Below are 20,712 nucleotides of genomic sequence, written 5' to 3' on the forward strand. Positions count from 1 at the left end.
TCCTACAATGTAGGGTTCTTTACTTGGCTATTGGGGCTGCTGGTTGACTGTGCTAGAGCCAGGCTTTGGGCTGTGAACCCCAGCTGCTCACTTTGCAGTTTGTTTCTGTAACTCCTGTGAATGTTACTGGAGGTTCATGTCAGCTAGTAGCTTTCCTTCTAGCTTCACAGTCCTGAACTGAAATGCATTTAACCGAGGTGCATAGAAGTCAAAATATAAAGCAGTTACAGTTTTGGAAGACGTGAAGCTGAGGAATGAAGCTGCCTTCCTTCAGCCATAAACTGGAGGGATAAATCAACCCTGAGACACATGAAATTGCCCACGAGGTAACTTGTCTTGGAAAACAAAGGTTATCGGGATTGAGCATTTTTCAGTGCTTCAGGGAACTGTAACTGCTTTCATCTTTGAAGTGATTGGGTTCTGTTTTCAAGAATAACTTTTAACCCTCCGGGTTGCTGCAGTTTGTGCCAGCTGCCAGCGGAGCTCCTCTGCTGGGTGATGGAAATAGCTCCAGGGACAGAGTTCAGGCAGCAGCTCAGCTATTTGTGTTCATAAACTGTCTACATCTGTCCTTTCAGTTCATGGCAGGCATGACAGAAGGACAGGGCAGGTTGTTTGTGTTCCTTTCCTTGCCGTGGTTAAATACTTCATGTCTGGTGTTCTGTGGGCACTTGCATTTCAGATGAGAAAACATACTTCCAATGGGATCCATCATCCAAGGGACGCTGTTGGTTCAGGAGGCTGAAGTGTTACAGCTGCCATGTGCGTGCCTGTCTGCTGCTGTCACTGAGGCTGTGAAGGCAGGGGGTGGTGGGCCCTGAACTGCTTAGAGGGGAAGGCTTTGTGTTCCAGGAGCCATCGTGTTTCATTGCACTTGGTCAGAGTTTTTGACCTACGTCTTTATGTGGCTGTTTTTTTGCATCTGTACACAGTGACACACCTATGTGCTGTTAGTCTTTGATAAAGCAGTCTTGCTGCTGTAAGGTGAAGGGGTGAGGTGGTACAAACAGAGCCTGTTTCACTGAATCCCAGCGTGGCCTGGGTTGCAAAGGAGCACAACACTCATCCAGTCCCAACCCCTGCTGTGTGCAGGTCGCCAACCAGCAGCCCAGGCTGCCCAGAGCCACATCCAGCCTGGCCTTGAATGCCTGCAGGGATGGGGCATCCACAGCCTCCTTGGGCAACCTGTGCCAGTGCCTCACCACCCTCTGGCTCAAAAACTTCCTCCTCATATCCAACCCAAACCTCCCCTGTCTCACTTTAAAACCATTCCCCTTGTCCCATCACCATCCACCCTCACAAACAGCCGTTCCCTCCTGTTTATCTGCTCCCTTCAAGCACTGGAAGGCCACCATGAGGTCACCCCACAGCCTTCTCTTCTCCAGGCTAAACAAGCCCAGTTTCCTCAACCGTTCCTCATAGCAGAGCTGCTCCAGCCCTCTGACCATCTTAATGCCCTCCTCTGGATCCATTAATTTGCTCATTCCAATTGCTTCTGCTTCCCTACAACGAGTGGCAGGTTCAGCTCTCAATCTCCTTATTTTCTACCCATAGAATGTGAGTCAGAAACTTCATTTCCAGGCCCAGGAATAGACAATACCATTACTGCTGTTCTGACAGACAGGAAAAGAGTTGAGAAAATGGTCTGGAGGCTCTGACACTTAGGTCTGTGTCTCTTCATCTCCCTACTCCTTACTGTGCTGCTGCTTAACATCTCTCACTTTGAAGTATGCTCAACCAGCAACAGGAATGTGTGCAGCTTTTGTACAAGCTGATGTTTCTTAGCTTACATCAGAAATAATGTAAAAAGGTTATTGTTCTTGGTATAACAGCACATATAGAAGGAATGGGGAACTGAAATGTTGTGATGTTTATTCTTGAAGAATCTAGCTAAGGATTTAGGTTTGTTGGATAATGAACTTCCCTGTGCCCTGTTGTTCAGGAGCAGGTTAAATTTGTAGCCATCCCTCATGTCCCTTCAGGCTTCTGACCTGGTTTCTGCATTGTCAGTCATTCCTTGTGTGGCAAGCAGTGGGCTTAGGATTACCCTGATCTTTTTTTGCTGTGGAGTTGAACTTGCACATGATTTTACATTATCAGCCTGTATGGTGTCAGCAATTTGAAAGGGATGTGACACATGCATTTAATGGAGATTATAAACAGGGAAAGCCCTTATAGCTGGTGCTGTGGTTTGCACCAGAACAAGTGGGTGGTTGCTCCCAGGCTGAGCGCTTGATGCTGGGATTTCTGTGCTGACCTCGTACTGCCAAGTCATACGTGCATGAGGTCTGCGTTGCTCATGGAAACGCTGACAAGCCCCTTGCTGTAGTGGGTTGGCATAATATGAATATTAAAACTTCCAGCTGCAGTGAATGTCAGACTCGGTTTGTTTTTGCTGGCTGACAACGAGTGGTGGCCTCATCTCAGAACGGGCTGAAGTGTCCTGGAAAGCTTTCATTGTCATAATGCAGGCTCTGTTGAGATATCATGTCTGCCTCAAGCAGCAATGCAAACCAAGAAAAACCCCTTCCTTGTTCTGAAGGCAGTGATTGGCAGTTTTGGGAACGTTCAGATTAGATATAGCAGTAACTGGGATGTGTTATTTTGGTATTATTTTGGTTTGAATGCTGAGCTCAGAGCTGTGCGCACTGTTATTTTGGCAGAGATGTAAGCATTGCAGCTGTCATAGGGTTACTAATAAAAGTTTGAATCAATTAGTGTCCATTTTCAGTGATCCCAATTGATATGTCTTGTTTGGAAAGGATTTGTAAAATCTCAAAGTGTCCAAAAGGTCAGAATGGTTACAGTGATCATAGAATCATAGCATGGCCTGGGTTGGAAAGGACCACAACGCTCATCTAGCTTTAAACCCCTGCTATGTGCAGGGTCACCAACCACCAGACCAGGCTGCCCAGAGCCACATCCAGCCTCGGATGCTGAGGATGAAATTGCTGGAAGCAGTGGGTGCTATGTATGTTGAGAGCATCCTGATATGTGCCTTTGGAAATGGATTTAGAGCAGTTTCCTGCTGCTGGAGAAATTATAGGAGGTAGAGGTTTGTGGTATGGTGGTATGCAGTTGTGGAAAACAGGGATTCTTGAGTTTGCTTCACCTTGATGTGATTTTAATGCCCTGGCGTAGGATAATTAATGCTTCAGTTCCTTGTTGGCAGTAACAAAATCTTTGCTTTACAGGGATATTCTAAAGGTTAGTAGGTTAAATATTGAAACAGCAGTTGCTGACCTATCCATTCACTACTTACCAGCCCCTTCCTCATCTTGTCTGCATGGATTTCTTGCTAATTGCTGCAGTGGCTGCTCTTGTGCGCTGGTTGTTCCTCCTCGCATTGCAAAGCAGCTTTCCATGAGGCTGTGCTCACTGTGCTTTCTGATTCACCCATGGCACTCACTACCTGCTCTTGGATTCGAGTGTCGCTGACGTCCAGTGCTTTACTGCTCATGGCAGAGATGGTTTTGTAGCTGCCTGCCCTGTTTTTAGCCCATAATCATCTTGGTCTTTTCCCTGCATCCTCTTTCCTTTGTTGTGTCCCCCATTTCACAAAATGCATGCAGTTGCATCTTGTGAAATGCTGTGCAAAGTGCAGCATTAGTGCAAACAGGGAATAGATTCCCTAGTGGTGAGTGTTCTAGAAACTGTTTAACTCATGTATGTCCAGCCTTGCCTGGGCTGTGCTGGGGGAACAGGGGTTGTCTTGGGCCACATCTACATAGGTTGCACTGAAACTAATGCCTCTGTCTAGTTTATTCCCATGGAAACTACAGCAGATACAAAGAGCACAACACTGTTTGATAGCGCACATAGTCAGCTACAAAGTGCTATTTTTAAATATGGTCGCCACGATGAGCTGTGTGTTTTCACAGGCAGTGAATCAGAACCTGTATGCTGCACTCATTGGGGAGGAAAAAAGCATCAGTGTCAGTGGGTGCCATTCTTTCCTCACGCAGGAGTTCAGTTCCGCTTCACCGCTCCATCTACACTCCCATGGCAGACGCCATTGTGTCAGCCTGCCCTCTGCTGCCATCTGTCACACAGCAGCAACATGGAAAGGAATATTGGTGGGAAGGTTCAACCTCTACTGCCATACACCAACATCCACCTCTGGCACTGTGACCCAACATCATAAAATGAGAGGCGTTACTTTTGGAGCAGCCTTCCTAAACTATACAATGTACTTAACACGTTCAAGTAACACAGATTAATTAATTTGAATCAAAATATTTTTTGTTAAAAAAGAATAGGAGGCAACAAACCCACAAAACTAGTGGGGTGTTTGACAACCGCCTCAGCCTGGTTTGATGGCAGTGGCTGCTATTTGTAGTGAGGTCTCAAGGTGTTTGTCAGAGATTTTTTTGATGACAGTTTACTCTTCCTGCACCTCCTCCTTGAAAATAATTCCTCAAAAATGAGTGCACTGCCAAAAAGTGGTGTTTGATTGGAATACTTCAATCAGAATCACGGGGGTTGGAAGGGACCTCAGGAGGTCACTGAGCCCGACCCCCTGCTACAGCAGTACCCTACAGCAGGTCGTGCAGGTGGGCATCCATGTGGGTGTTTAATGGGAGGTGGTCACAGTGCTCTATTTTTTGGAGTCCTTCTTTCACTTGGAGGATAGAATCTGTGCAGAACTTGAGAGCTTAAGGGCAGAATTCTCTGAGCATGAGGGAGAGCAGATGCAGGATGACTTGGCTGTTTGCTGAAAGGCATCCTTTTGTAATGGAAATGAGCGAGAGGAAAAACTGTGCTGTTGGAAATCTTATTCTGCACTGTCCTTCTGGGAAGTACTGGGTGCCCAGAACTGTTAGTTGGGAAGTTCATGATGTGCTTGAAAGCACCAGCAGATTTCCAGACCTGTTCTGTTTTCCATCTGGACAGCAGCAGTCAGGAGCTTTCAGGTTTTTAACGTTCCAGAAAGCAGTAGAGCTGCATCCTGGTGGACATGTTTCTTGTACTTTCATCCATGCATGTCTTTTACAGTGTTAAAGCTCTTGTTTGAGTGTTGAGATGATATTAATTAGTATATATGTATTGTTTCTGTTGTTTTGAAATACGAATATATATGAATAATAAGGTGAGGTCCCAGAAGACTGGAGGCTTGCCAGTGTGACTCCCATTTACAAGAAAGGTCGTAAGGAGGATCCGGGGAGCTACAGGCCTGTTAGCCTGACCTCGGTGCCAGGGAAGGTGATGGAGCAGATCGTCTTGAGGGAGATCATGCGGCATGTGCTGGGGGATCAGGCCCAGCAGCACGGGTTCGTGAAGGGCAGGTCCTGCTTGACCAACCTGATCTCCTTCTATGATCTAGTGACCCAACTGGTGGATGAGGGAAAGGCTGTTGATGTGCTCTACCTAGACTTCAGCAAAGCCTTTGACACTGTCTCCCACAGCATTCTCCTGCAGAAGCTGGCAGTCAGAGGCTTGGATGGCTGCACTCTGTGCTGGGTGAGGAGCTGGCTGGAGGGCCGGGCTCAGAGAGTGGTGGTGAATGGAGTCAAATCCAGCTGGCGACCGGTCGTGAGTGGTGTTCCCCAGGGGTCGGTGCTGGGGCCTGTCCTCTTCAATATCTTGATTGATGACCTCGATGAGGGCATCGAGTGCACCCTCAGTACATTCGCAGATGACACCAAATTGGCTGGAAGTGTGGACCTGCTTGGGGGTAGCGAGGCCCTACAGAGGGACCTGGACAGGCTGGAGAGCTGGGCTGAAGCCAATGGGATGAGTTTCAACAAGGCCAAATGCCGGGTCCTGCACTTCGGCTACAACAACCCCAGGCGACGCTACAGGCTTGGGGCGGTGTGGCTGGATGAGTGTGAAGAAGAGAAGGACCTGGGGGTATTGATGGATGCTGGATATTGAACATGAGCCGACAGTGTGCCCAGGTGGCCAAGAAGGCCAATGGCATCCTGGCTTGCATCAGAAACAGTGCTGCCAGCAGGAGCAGGGAGGTGAGCATCCCCTGTTCTCAGCACTGGTGAGGCCGCACCTCGAGTACTGTGTCCAGTTTTGGGCCCCTCACTGCAAGAAAGATATTGAGGGCCTGGAACGTGTTCAAAGGAGGGCAACAAAGCTGGTGAGGGGTCTGGAACACAGGGCTGATGAGGAGAGGCTGAAGGAGCTGGGAATGTTCAGCCTGGAGAAGAGGAGGCTCAGGGGAGACCTCATGGCTCTCTATAACTTCCTGAAGGGAGGTTGTAGTGAGCTGGGGGTCAGCCTCTTCTCTCGTGTCATCAGTGATAGGAGCAGAGGGAATGGCTTCAAGCTACGGCAGGGGAGATTCAGGCTGGACATTCGGCAGCCCGGAGCGGTGTCCCCCAGGGCTCGGTACTGGGGCCGCTTCTGTTTAACATCTTTATTAACGATTTGATGAGGGGATTGGGAGCACCCTCAGTAAATGTGCAGACAGCACCAAGTTGAGGGAGCGTTGATCTGCCTGAGGGGAGAAAGGCCCTGCAGAGGGATTGAAGGGCCAAGGTAAACTGGGCTTGCTGGTGCTTTGTCAGGGTGATGTGCCAGCGGGATTTTTGAGGAGCCAGCCTTGATACCAGCTTTGTTCTGCATCCCCAGTGATGTGCAGAGAAGATCTCACGGTAGAAAAGCCCATTTTCTGCGTCTTGTTACAGTCTTAGTTAAACGTTGTGCTAATGGTGGGGAGCTGAGCAGTGAAAAGATGGTAGATGAGCATGAAGTTGGTAAATGCAACTATCTTCTATCCAAGCCATGGCTAGAAGAAAAAGTGACCTGTGCTGTGTCCATAGGAAAATCTTAGCTGGGATGAGCATTGGCTCGTGAACGTTTGGCATTGTGATTTCCAGTTCTCTAAAATCCTTCACTCTGAGTGAAGTGGCAGCCCAAGGATGGACAGGATCTCGTGAGGAAGACTGCTGAGCAGGGGGAATAGATAGATGGTCACGGGGATGGAGCAGCTGCCTCATGACATTGGAGCTGCCAAGGCAGGGACTGCAGCTGCAAGGATAGAGCTGAGGGGACGTGATCCAGGTCCTCGTGGCTTTGGAGGCAGTGCTAAACTAAAGGAGCACATGTGGGGAGTGGGAGGGTGTCACTTAAAGCAGCTGGTAGGGGGGGATTCTTCATGTTAGTGGAGGGTGTCTGCTATTTATCACCAAGGTGGGATCATGGGCTGAGAAAGGAGTTAGATTTGTCTGCAGACACTGAAGGGACTGGAGGAACGGACCTTCCTAATGAAACCCCTATGAGTGGCCAGGAGATCTGGGAGGTCAGACAGCAGAAAGTGCCCAAGATTGCATGCTGGCTGTCTCTAAATAGCATCTCAAACTGCTGCCGTTGGGAGCTGTGCTCTGACCAGAGCACTGATCTGACTGATGGGTCTCTTCTTGTGCTCAGAGCATTCGTTCACTTTTAGGGAGAGTCTCGTGGAATGAGCTGATGTGTTGGAATGGCTGCTTAGTCAGTGGCTTTTCTGTCAGGAACTGATTCTTTCTTGTTTATAGGTGTCTGTTCCTATTGCTACATTCCTTCTAAATTGAAATGTTAACTGTTTCCTGTTAATTCCAGTGGTATCAGCAAAATGTCTGTTGTTCTCTGCATGTTACTTTCTTTTCCTTTCTGTGGCAGTATCCTACATCCTGTCAGCAGCCAGCTTCACAGAATCACAGAATTGTAGGGGTTGGAAGGGACCTCCAGAGCTCATCAAGTCCAACCCTCTGCCAAAGCAGTTCCCTACAGCAGGTCGCACAGGTCGGCATCCAGGCAGGTCTTGAACATCTCCAGAGCAGGAGACTCCCCCACCTCCCTGGGCAGCCTGTTCCAGTGCTCCATCACCTCACTGTACAGAAGTTCTCGTGCACATTGGTGCAGAACTTCCTATGCTGCAGTTTCCGGCCGTTTCCCCTTGTCCTGTCTCCACTCACCACTGAAAAGAGCCCGGCCTCACCATTCTGCCCCCCACACCTCAGATACTTATAGACCTGGATCAGGTTCCCTCTCAGTCTTCTTTTCTCAAAGCTTCTGAGCTTTGAGTCAGAGATTATCACATAATGCAGCTTTATGTACGTGATCATTGTTTAATTAACTCACTACACTGTGGTTCTGTCATTGAGTTCATATTTGTATTTTGTTTTTAGTTTCCAATTAAAAACTTGTGGTGTGGGACTTCCCAAAGTTGCTTTTCCAAGGGTTGGGGTTGGTGGCTAAAATGCTGCCTTTGTTTCTGAGTTTGCTTGGCACGTGACTTACCAGCTCCTGATGTGGGCGCATGCAAGGGTCGTGTTTATAAAGGCCTTTAGTACTTTTAGATGCAGAATGCCATGGTTTTTGAGTACAGTACGTCATTAGACACCAGATGGTAAGTATGTGAAATCTCGTAGAGTACCTCACTAAAAACGCTGAGCTCTTGGGTAATTTCGATGGCCTCTCAATCTTTTAAATCTCTTCTTTCAGGAAGTTAAGAAGGATGTAGAGCCCAAGGATGATGCCCTGCCACTCAGAAGGGAGAAATCTGGCAATGTAGCAAGCCTTGTGCAGCGTATTTGCACCTATGGGCTTCCAGCAGGAGGAATTCAGCCTCATCCGCCGTCCAAAAGCTTCAAGAAGAGTACGTAGTGTTTAGAGTTCTTTCAATTGCATAAGCTGCCAATGAGTATTTTTTTAATAAACGTTAATTATTTAATGCCTGACTCAGTTTTAAGGATGTGCTGGAGACACAGGAGCTCAAGCTTTTTATTCTAAGCCAGCCTGTGCTGGTAGATGATATAGTTTTCTTAATGGCAGTAAGGATGAATTCTTACAGGAGCAGAATTTAGACCCCTTCCATATCCCAGAGAATATTGCCTAGCTATTTTGATGAGCATAGTCATCAATGAAAAGTCACTGCTGCTACTGACTTTCATGTGAGCTCAGTTCATATTGTAATGTATCCAAACGAGGACTGAAAGCCTGTTCGTGGTAATTAAAAATCTCCTGTGGTCGCTTCTGTAGTGTAAGTACCTGTACTGTAGATAAGTTTTGCTACAAATTCAAGGCTGTTTGATGAGGAAATGCTTTCCAGTTCAGGCTTTTCTCACTGGGTAAGTTTCTGCTGGTATGAAATAACATGGAGTTAGTAGAGGTATGGGAAAAAGTAGTGATCTTCCTTTTGGTTGTAAATGGAACCCCTAGGATGGTCAGGAGTGCAAATTGGTGCCTTTGTGTTTGTAGTTTCTACGTTGTAATGCCAGTGGTTAAATCAAAGTACCTAAAAACTAGAGGAGAAAACTTCCCCAGGTAGCTTTGTAATTCTGCAAGGGCTGCTCTGAAAGTAATGCCTCCTATTTCATTATGTTGGCCCTTGACGTCAGAGGTGGATGTTGGTGGGGTGGCTTAGAGGCTGAGCTGTGTGTGGGATGTCCCGTGTGTTGGCCTTGGATGGCTCCCACTGAACGCAGCTGTTGTACATCAGGCTCTGGGCAGTGTTTCATTCCGTTAGTTTAGTGCATTTATTCAGGGAAATGAAAATACTGAAGGTGTGCTTAGCTGTGCTAACCAAGTGCTACGTTTGGTTTGCCCTGCACGGAACAAACACAGGGCAAAACAGATTGCTTTGGAAATGGGCAGAACAACATGGTGGCAGCCAGCCCAATGTGTGAGGCTGGGTTCTGCTTCCTGAGCTGCTCAGGGAGCTTCCCAGGTCAGCCTGGCAATAAGCACAGCTGGAAGGCACTATTTTGAAAATGGATTGCAGGCGAGGGAGAGTTCTAGATGTGAAATACAGCTGCTTTTTTTTTAGGTTGAGTAGCATTACAGGGTGAAAAAGAAAGCTGATATCAAATGTATATGAAATATGGCCTTGTAGCTTTTTAATTGACCATTTTTAGTATCAAGTAATCTCATCCAGAGAAGGAACCCTGGAAACATAGTAGGGGGCAGTAGGGGCCTATAACTGTTTATTTCAATTACTACCAAGGTAATAATCATTTTGGGCTGATGAGTTGAAAGAAAGGTGTATAACGTGACCATTTACGTTATTAGAAATTAACCCACAGAGCTTCACGTTCTCATTTCCTGATTTTTTGCTTTCTAGAGCTGAAGCTGTACACCAGCACTGAGGTCCTCAGTTTCCTGATCCCTCTCAGATGCTGCTATGTTACTCAGTGTCTGGTTTGCTCTGTACTGAGAGCACTGCATGTTGACAGTCTTCTGATCTTCTGAGGTCAGACTTTCAGCTCTCTTGTAATAAATCATAGAGTCATAGAATTGCTCAGGTTGGAAAAGACCTCAAAGACCATCAGGTCCAACCACAACCTAACCATACTACCCCAAATGGAACAACACTCTGCAAAATAGAGCAGCCTGGGAGGCAGTATCAGTTCGTGTAAGGGAGTATAGAAATACTAGAACAGGGTCCCGTAAGCCTTAGCACTTGGAGACAATAGCATGATTTTATATCAAGCAGGTGTGTTGGATCATTGCTGCTGGTGACAGTTGCCTTCAGAAGCATGCTGGCTGTTCTGGACGAGGGCTCAAGGCACAGCCTTCTGTTTGAAGGCAAAAAGCATAAACCCTGTGAGCACAGCAGCGCTGTAGCATACGTGCAGCATGGTGGGGTGATGGTGGGCTCCACCTCTGGCTGGAGGGGGTGTTGGAAGCCGCTTCAGCACCTTCCCCCATTAGGATGTCATGTTATTTTAATGCCTGAAATGTTGTAATTATTTCTGGTGACATCTACAGATAGCTACTTATTTTAATTTTGCCCCCGTGAAACCCTGCTCCTTAATGCTTTAGCTTGATTTCTTGACTCTGTTTGCACTGGGAAAAGAATGGTTTTTGTATTTAAAACTATATTTAGGTTTCAGAAATACGAGCCAAGCAGTTCCTCAGCTGTGAAGTTAGCGAGGTCTCTGCTACAGGGCAGAAAGCAAAAGCTGCCATTGGCACTTGAGCACGGAGAAGAGCACAGCATTGGTCAGTTCTTTCAGGACTGCTGAAGGACAGGAGGCTCAAACCTGCAGACTTGATGTCAAAACAAGTGCTAATGCTGCAGCCAACGGTCATTTTAGTGGATTTCACTCAGGAAATAGGTTGAAATTCATAGTACTGGGGGCATCTCTGACTTGCTTGTGTCAACATGTTTTTTTATAGCATGTTAGCAGTTGTTGTGTAGTATTTGCTCATCTGTAACTAGCAGTGTGAGGTGCTTGATTGTTTTCAAGCTGCATCTAAGGTATAGTGGGATAGGCTGAAATGACACAACTGGAGAAAAAGAAGCATATTTCATGGCTGTTGGGGGCAGCTTACAAGTGTTCTTGTCACATCTGACCCTCAGGAGCTGAGGAAAAAGCACCTTTCATTTCTAAGTGTTGTTGTTTCTCCCTTTCCCTCCCGTCAGAGCCCAAGAAGCGGCAGTGCAAAGTGCTCTTCGAGTACCTCCCGCAGAACGAAGATGAGCTGGAGCTCAAGGTGGGGGATGTGATTGACATCAGTGAGGAGGTGAGCTGTGGTGCAGAGCTGCTTTCTACTTCGTGTGGCCAGAAGCGACTGTTAAATTTCATCTAGTTGTTGATTACAAGAATGTTGGAAGTATAGCATTTAAAGCAGTATGTTAGAAGGTAAAGCAAATAGCTGAGGAGTTCTTTCTCCCAGGTTCTCACCCTGAATCAAAAAGTACTGGAAGTGTAGGGGGGAAGTATTTGGTGTTCTCAGCAATAGAACATTTTTTAGCTTGGAGAAGAGAAGGCTGTGGGGAGACCTCATTGTGGCCTTCCAGTACTTGAGGGGAGCAGGTAAACAGGAGGGGGAACGGCTGTGTGTGAGGGTGGGTGGTGATGGGACGGGGGGAATGGGATCCCAGTGCTTGCCAGGAGTGACTTTCCTGTTCTCTTGGTAAGGAAGTAGTTATGCTCCCAGATGTGTTTGCACCATTGAGCTCTACCATTTGTTCTGTTAGCCTGAGGGATTCTGTTAGAATGAAGATAGCAGTCACTGTTAGCTTCAGCAAGTGTCTTGGTAAACCTGCTCACTAAAATCAGTGTCACAAATACCGTTATGGGCATTTTGTAAAGGGGTGCTCCTGGATTATTTAGCTTAATTTGTGGAAGCCGCTAGTTACAGCAGTCATGGCTTCATGGCTGCTTAGGAACTGTTTTTTGGGGACATGCTCTGCTTTTGTTCTTCTGTTGCTGCTTGTTTCCTGTGCCCTTGCTAATCCCTTTCCCACACCCTAGGCAGCTTTCAATGAAGAGCAAATTCCTCCAAGGCTGTGTGCTTCCACAGAGGACTGTGAGGATAGCTGGCCCAGAAAATGCTTGTCCAGTAATCAGTCCCTCAGAATGGGTGCTCAGAACACACCTGCTTATTTGAAAACTAACAAAAAAAAGGGAAATCCACTTAGAATAGTGGTTCAAAAGTATGTATGTGAAGCCTCTTGAGATTCATTTATATGGACTGCTTGTTTGTTTTTTGTTATAACCTTTCTCTGTGTATAACTGACATGTGAATGCAGTGCAGTTTCCATATTCATATCACAGAACCATAGACTGGCCTGGATTGCAAAGGCTCACAACGCTCATCCAGTTCCAACCCCCTGCTATGTGCAGCATCACCAACCAGCAGAGCAGGCTGCCCAGAGCCACATCCAGCTCAGTTCTCAGTGATTGAGCTGTATTCAGTTGCTCTGATGAGCTGATGTGTAACTTTGGCAACTGTTTCAAGAAAAGAAAAGTTAAACTTCTTCTCAGTTCCTAATAGGCAGACAAATAATGCAGCTCCCTCCTCCTGGCCCTCCTCTGGTCCCACACCCTGTCCTATTGATGGTGAGCTGAAGACTGGAGGTAGATGGCTTCAGAAATGACCTGACTAGCATCAAGGAGGGCTGGCTGTAAGGCTCAGGAACAGGGAAGAGCTGTGTGCAGTATGTTGATTAACCAGGCTTTTCTGCTATCAGAACTTGTGGGCTGTGCATGCAAGGCACATGCACAAATGATAGTTCTATGATTTCTGCAAACCTTTTCTTTCTCCTTTGTGTCTTTTCCTCCATACTTGCTGGGTACAGAACCAAATAGTGTGCTTGTCTGTGGTATGTGCACAGCCTTCACTGTTGGATCTTTAAAAAAGAATTCAGACCAGCAAAGTTGTTTGTCATTTTTTCCCTTTTTCTCGGAAGTCTGGGTGCTGTCCTGTTACAGAAATAACTTGGTAGAATTAATAGAAAGCACTGATGCGTGCCCCAAAGCAGTGCCTCCTTATGGTGGAAATGGTGTCCTGTAGTAGGATTTTGAAATGCAAGGTGTCCTCAAATGGTCATCTCTAGTGTTAGCATCCAGAAAGGTTTATCTTCTATCAGAACACACAGGTTTCAACAGATGCAAAGCCAGAGGAAATCAGACTGATGGGAACTGGAAGGTACAGACTGGCAGCAAAACTGCACAGAAGTCTCCTTAGGAAGCTGGACTGCTAGTTGTCTTTATTTCACAAATAGAGCCATCTTTTCTTTCCTGTTAAATAAATAATTCCTGATGTTCTGTCTGTTCTCGAGGGAGGTGATGGACGTTTTGCTGTTCTGGGTTGTAAGACGTAGGACTGATCTCATGGCAGGGTTGTTGCTATAGAGATGGAAATGGCAGTAAATTATTTACTTGCTCTCGTTTTTGGTGACTGTTTCTATGTGTTTGGTATGCTATTTGATTATTTTTAAGGTAAGCCACGGTCAGTTGATGTTTCCCAAAATTGTTCACAGTGTTTTAGAAGTGAAGTGTGAATGCAATGGATAAGCATCTCTTAAATTGCTTCGATTGCCATAATTAAACGTTGCAGTGATGGTTACATTTACATCTCCTTTTTTCCTTAGTTAGTAATATGCAAACTATTTCCATGCAGGTAGAGGAAGGCTGGTGGAGCGGAACACTGAACGGCAAGTCGGGGTTGTTTCCTTCTAACTTTGTGAAAGAGCTGGAATTGGCAGATGACGGAGAAACACAGGATGCTCTGGATGATGCAGGTGGCGTTCTGTTCTGTCCTAAACCCTTAGCAAAGTCATTTTAAACCTCAGGTGTAATTTGGAGCATTGTGGTTGTACAACCTTCTATTTGACTCTAAGAATAAAATCTTTTTGAGGTACTGTCTGAGAAACACAAAAATGGACGCTGGGTCGGTGCTTGATCTGATGGTAAGGCGGTTGGAAATCGAGCTGTTCCCCTGTGGCTGTATAGCTGAGGTGGAAGCAGACTGTCTGCAGCTGTCACTTGGTCTGTTGCCTTGAAACTCTACTACAGAGGTGTTATGTTCTGAGGCATTACGGAAATGGCATGCCTGCAAATATTAGTTTGAGGAGTGTGAGTAAATGCTGTCCCTTGTATCTGAAAGATGGAACAAAACTGTGAATACTTCTGTTATCTACCAGCGAACAATTTCAAACAGCTTTAATCTGATTTAAATGTTGAACATGTTATAACAGTACCTTAATATCATTAAGCTATTTAAATAAATTCACAAAGAGATTGCTAGGGTTATTTTTTAGTACTTGTTTTGAGCAATAGCAAAGCTGCTCTTGGTTCCTGGAGAGACATCAGTCTCTAGAAGTGCATTTGCTCTGCTGTGGCTGTTGAAACACAGCAATCTTTGAGGTCATTAATAATCTTTATTGATTCTAGCAGCTATAGCTGTGCTGCACGTTCACAAAAATTAACAGAACAGATAACAGACTATGGAACATTGATTATAGTTGAAATGGCAAGAAATATTAATGGGCTAACAAGTTGGTTGTCAGAATACTCAGTATAACATTGGCATCATTTCAAATGGATGTACGTTCAATGTACAGCTGGAACAGAACGTGAGGGATTACAGCTGTAGGAAACTGTTTACAAGAGCAATTCACACAGTGTTCCTCTTCTGTTTTTCCCTCTGAAGAGCAAAGATATTTTCAGCTTTTAAAACAACAATTTTTTCCTTTTTTTTTTTTTTTTTTTCTTTCCCTATCAGAGCCTGTTTTCAGTGGTCCTACCTCACCTGTGGCCTCTCCTGGGAATGAAAATGAGCCTGGATCTGGACCAGCACAGCCAAAGAAAATTCGAGGCGTTGGGTTTGGAGATATCTTTAAAGAAGGCTCAGTTAAGCTTAAGACAAGATTATCCAGTAATGAATCAGAGGATAAAAAGCAAGATAAGGTTTGTAGTGCTTCATAGTGTTTTTTGGGGTTTCCTGTATTTAAAAAAGGAGGAAAAAAAAAAAACACCTGACATCTGGAGAACAAATATTGTGTTGGTGTTGTCTGTTATAAATTTATCAGTATTGTTCAATAATCAGACTGTAATTCTCTGAGGGGTACCATGGAAAAGGAAAGAGTTGAGTCTTACCTATAAAACAAAGCAAAAATCCCCCGACTTCTGTGAGTTATATCAAAGAATCACAGCACGGCCTGGGCTGCAAAGGCCCACAGCGCTCCTCCAGCCCCAACCCCTGCTGTGTGCAGGTCGCCAACCAGCAGCCCAGGCTGCCCAGAGCCACATCCAGCCTGGCCTTGAATAGCCACTATGGAGGCAAAAAGTTCTATTCAATTGTTTGACATTAAAAAGCAAAACAAAACAAAAAAAGCAGAGAGGGAAAATCAAACTTTCAAAGCCTGGTGGTTTAAGACATAATAGGTGTTCCAACACATCTGGCAGGACAAGGGGAAATGGTTTGAAGTTGAGGGAGGGCAGATGGAGGTTGGATGTCAGGGGGAAGTTGTGTGCTGTGAGAGTGGTGAGGTGCTGAACAGCTGCCCAGAGAGGCTGTGATGCCCCGTCCATCCCTGGAGGTGTTGGAGGCCAGGTTGGATGGGGCCCTGGGCAGCCTGGGCTGCTGTGAAATGGGGAGGTTGGTGGCCCTGCATGGCACAGGGGGGTTGGAGCTTCGTGATCCTTGAGGTCCCTTCCAACCCAGGCCATTCTGTGATCTACAGCAGGCTCTGGTAATTCTTTTCTCTTTAACTGACTTTGTATGTAGTCTGGGCTGCTGAGTTTCTTCAAGAAATATCGTGTTGTGGTTTTCCTTCAGTGTTGTGGTGGATGTTGAGAGACAGTACTGGGTATGGTGCATTGTTACTAGCAGAAGTGTCCTGCAGTGAATGCTGCCAGCTTTTTGGCTTCATTGATGTTGCCATAAGCTGAGTGCAAGTGTGACAAGCACTTTTTAACAATTTTGCATCCTCTTTCACTTGCTTTTCCCCTTTTTTGAGTATGTGGTGAAAGGGGTACTTCTCCACACCTAACTTAGTGCTGAGGAGGCACTACACACATCACATTATATACTTAACCTCAGTTCTGTTGTGATGAACCCTACAGAGTGCTTACCCCTATAAGCACAGCACAGTGCCTATAGCTGCGTAGTGTACACAGAGAACTTTTGTATGGGTTTTTGCTTTTGATGTTTGAGGTAACGCAGTATTGCAGTTTTTATTTAAGTGATCGATTCAAGAAAGCTTCTAAAACCTTTGTAAAAATTCATATTATCTGTGTTATGACTATTAATGCTGCTTTTGGAAAAGGCAGTCCTGACTGATTTGCTTTCTTCTGCTTGCCCAGAAATAACTGCAGTGCTGCAGGGCAGGGAGTGAAAGGAGGGCAGGCAGAGAGGAGGGACAGGCACCTCTAATATGTTGGCCTTTCTGCCCCATACCTTCTTGGTAGCAGTGCTACAAGAGATGCTCATCCAACTGTAACACTGTGTGCATCCTCTTTTCTTCTGGGTTTAGTGAAATCCTGAGGTGGTTCAGAAAACTGAAGTTACCAGTGTGCTGTTTGTGCTCTGGGGGTTGCAAGGCCCGAAGGAAGGCATGTTAATCTGCATTCCCTTCAGGCTTTGTTTGCTCAAATAGGAGTCCATGGGAGTTGCTCCACCTTTGTGTGAATGCTGTCAGAATTTCAGATCATTACTCTCAATTTGCATGGACTGTTCATGATTGCTTTTTGAAAGGCAACTTTCCCTGCTTTGTAGCTTATAGCTTGGGAGTGGGAGATCTTACCTAAAATACACATTCAATTGATAAGGAATCTGCTAAGCTGTTTTGGACCATGTTATTTGACTACATGAACGCTGAAATGCTTTATTTTGTTCTTTGCCTTGTTTGTGTTGTTATGGGCTGTTTCTCAGAAGATGGGAAATGAAGTGAGAAAGCAGTTTCTCATAACTTAGAGGCAATAAAATAAACAGTTGAGTTTTGCATTTAATATTCCACTTAAGCTTGTTGCCAAAGTCGTCCCAAAGGCAGACGTGCCTGGAGGAGAACATGAGGAGCCCCGCAGAGATAGTTCTCACAGAGGCTTTGCGAAAATGGATGGTTTCTTCAGCTTTCTGCTCAACTCACTTTGGATTTCAATGGAGGGGGACTGGATGGGTGTTCTCCATCTTTAAGCCAGCAAGGGAAAAAAGGCAGTCAGGAAACTGTAGAGCAGAGAAGGCTTTTTTCCAGGACTGCTCAGCACAGGCAGACTGAGCGCTCTGAGCGCTTTGAATGTTTGTGCCTTTCAGTTAGCTTCAGCATCCTGCATGGGTTTGGGTTATTTATACCCTGTCTGCCTAAACTTCCTCTCACGCTTCTAATTGCATCTCATTTTGGAAAGAGGGAAGTTAGGGAAGATTCCATACTGGACTTGTTTAATGTCATAGGTGGGTTATTTTAGTGCTTCCTTTATGGAGTGAAGTAAATTGCGTGAGCGCTCTCCAAACGTCCCAGATGGCCATAGATAGCTTATTGTATGGCATGTCAGAGGCGTCCAGCACCAGCACACAGCCATCAGCTGTGTTTGAGGAGAGGAACTCTGGTCTCTCTGGCAGTGGTAAGTCTGCAAAGCTTAATTGTAAGCAGCAAGGCATAGATAGGGTAAGTAAAGGCAGAGGGATTTTTCACATTGGTAACACCACTAGGGTTGCTCAGGTTTGCACTAACTGTAGGATATTCTGTTTGTGGCTCTTATGGCTATGAAAAAATGAATGCAATTGAAGCTGAGTCTTCCCAACAGCTCAGCGTATGTCATGCAGACTGGAACAATTACTTTGGCTCGATCTTTACTCTGAGACTTCATACCCAAGCATCTTGTGGTGCGGGAGAGAATGTCTGTTGGATGGATATCTACTACATGGGGTTGTGTTCTGTGAACCACTGAGAGCGAAGGGAAGTTAGGGCAGACTTTCATGTGCTCTTATATCTGTGGCAGTAGTTTCAAAACAAATAAACTCTTCAGCTGAGGTGGTGGGTGGCTACTGAAGATTCCTGCTGTATCCCAGGGTCAAGTAGATACGGTCAGCGAGTTACTGTCAGCAGAGCTGTTAAAGGACCACTTCTGTTCTGGGCCAGAAGAGGCAGTTTCAGTAGTAGAACAGCAACATTTGGGAAGATTGAAATACCAGTGCAGAAGTATATATGGCGGTATAGTTTCCAGTTCAAAAGCTATGCTTTTCAAACCCTACTGCTATACCCAAACCCTTACTGCAGTTACTGTTATGGCTAGTGCATTAAGTACTTAATGGAGAATCTCGGTGAATGTTTTGGAGGTGATAATTCACACCATCTCAGCTTATAATGAGCTTCTGTTAACAAGGTTCTCTTTGGTTCCTACAGCCATCACCTAACCATCCTCCTGGCTCAAAGCTCGCTCATTTTCCTCGCGTAGCAAAAATGGAAAACTCGTCAGAAGCACCGAAGTCAGAAGCTGAAGGCAAACCAAAAGGTGAGGCGAAGGGAAGCACAGCTGTTGTGTGGTGGCTTTATGTGGAGGAAGTATTTGGATTTCAGACCAGATTACTTTTCTCTCCTGTTCAAAATCTCGTAGTTCTGTGTGTCTTTTTTTGCGTGTCACGTTCTTTGCCTTGGAGGAGTTACACAAATGTGGACGTGTCTGAAGGAGTTTTTGCTCACATTTGGGCAGAAAATTAATTGAAAACATTTGCAAGGAAGAAAACAAGGCCAGGGTTTTCAGTTGGCATTCATTTGCTGTGTTACCATACTTGAACTGGCTTTCATTTTGCCTAGCTCCTAGCAGCCAGCTGGGATGCTGGAGAACTATTGCTGTGTGAGCAGGCCCTAAACTTGGTTTCTGGCCCAGGTCACAGGAATGGCTGTAGGGGTAGGGTTTACAGTGCAGTTGCTGGTTCGTGTGCTCTCATAGATGTATGCTGAGTTTCTTGCATCAGAAAACATAATATTTATGTTCTGTTGAAATCTGTTCTCCAGATAGTCCAGTTCCTTTGGATTTCTGTTTATAATAATAATAACAAAAGTTGCCTCTAAGAATTGATGCCTTCATTGAACAACCACATTGCATAGTTTATGTCCAGAGGGATGCTTCTTTTTTTTCTTTTCTTTTCTTTTTTTTTTTTTCAGCCAACACAAAGCCTCTTCTGGGAGTGTCAGCCCCAAAGAGAAAACTGACTTCAGTTAGGACAAGGGGAATGGTTTTAAAGTGAGACAGGAGGTTTAGGTTGGATCTGAGGAGGAAGTTTTTCCCCCCGAGGGTGGTGAGGCACTGGCACAGGTTGCCCAAGGAGGCTGTGGATGCCCCATCCCTGCAGGCATTCAAGGCCAGGCTGGATGTGGCTCTGGGCAGCCTGGGCTGCTGGTTGGCGACCTGCACACAGCAGGGGGTTGGGACTGGAGGAGCCTTTGCAACCCAGGCCGTGCTGGGATTCTGTGATTCTATGCAGTGTGTGGACGGCTCATTCTGCCTGTTTCCAAATAAAGATGGTTTTTCAACTTCTGTATTGGAATTTCAAGTATATTTTTATGCAGAAATCAGTTATTTTGGTGAAAGTGGGTTATTGTACTGGGAGTACGTAATTAGCAGAATTAAACAAACAACAGGCCATTGGCTTTTTGCCCGCATTTGGGGTTGTGTAATCAGGCAGAACAGAGCACTTGGATTGGCAGAGATGTTAGTAAGAGCCCTGCCTTATCTGTATCTCTAGCAGTGTGCAAAGTGCCTGGCTGTGTGAGCCGGCCATGGCTTTCTGTGCTGGATGGCATGCTGGGCATTGCTGTTTGGTGGAGTGGGGTCAGAGCAGTTAGCTGTTAAGTTTTGTTGTTGCAGAACGTCTATCAAAATAAGTTTGTGTGTGATGTGTTGACTCTCATGCTGTGAGAGTGGTGAGGTGCTGGAACAGCTGCCCAGAGAGGCTGTGATGCCCCGTCCATCCCTGGAGGTGTTGGAGGCCAGGTTGGATGGGGCCCTGGGCAGCCTGGGCTGCTGTGAAATGGGGAGGTTGGTGGCCCTGCATGGCACAGGGGGGTTGGAGCTCGGTGATCCTTGAGGCCCCTTCCAACCCAAACTATTCTGTGATTCTTTGCTAAGATTCTACTCCCCATAGAAGTAAGCACACCTGAAAGGTGAAGTGTGGTAGTTATAAATGTTGCAGGAGAACATTAGTAGGTAATATCTATAGGTAATGTCTTGTAACCTTTGAAAGAAAGCTTGGTGTTCTTTCTTCGTGTTTCTATTTTAATACAGACCAAGGTACAATTACGTGATCCTCGCTTTTGAGAGAGTTAAAAATAACCTGTGTTTAACAGCTAAACAGGGAGCTCTTAAAATGTTTAAACTGCTGTGCCTTATTTCAGTGAGCCTCTGCTATTTCTGGGAAGCCTGTTGTGGCCTCTGAGGCAAATATGTGAAAAAGCATTTTGTTTAAAAAATATGATAGGAGTCACTGTTTGTCCCCCCCCCATCCCCGCTGTGTTTGAGTCCAACATCTGGGATTCCTGCTGCTGTA

At 45.8% G+C, this 20,712-nt stretch overlaps 1 protein-coding gene across 1 annotated transcript in view; it reads left to right on the forward strand.

The window, feature by feature from the left end:
* Nucleotides 1-20,712, forward strand: part of CD2AP (CD2 associated protein) — a gene marked incomplete at both ends in the record, with an annotated part of 58,063 nt that overhangs the window by 21,547 nt on the left and 15,804 nt on the right. Inside the window, 5 exons of the mRNA XM_079550415.1 lie at nucleotides 8,437-8,590; nucleotides 11,360-11,460; nucleotides 13,846-13,966; nucleotides 14,950-15,134; nucleotides 18,569-18,677. Coding sequence (XP_079406541.1) covers nucleotides 8,437-8,590; nucleotides 11,360-11,460; nucleotides 13,846-13,966; nucleotides 14,950-15,134; nucleotides 18,569-18,677 — 670 coding nt within the window. The remainder of the gene's footprint in view (nucleotides 1-8,436; nucleotides 8,591-11,359; nucleotides 11,461-13,845; nucleotides 13,967-14,949; nucleotides 15,135-18,568; nucleotides 18,678-20,712) is intronic.

The sequence above is a fragment of the Tetrao urogallus genome, assembly GCF_951394365.1.
Source record: "Tetrao urogallus genome assembly, chromosome: 2".
NCBI classification, from domain to species: domain Eukaryota; kingdom Metazoa; phylum Chordata; class Aves; order Galliformes; family Phasianidae; genus Tetrao; species Tetrao urogallus.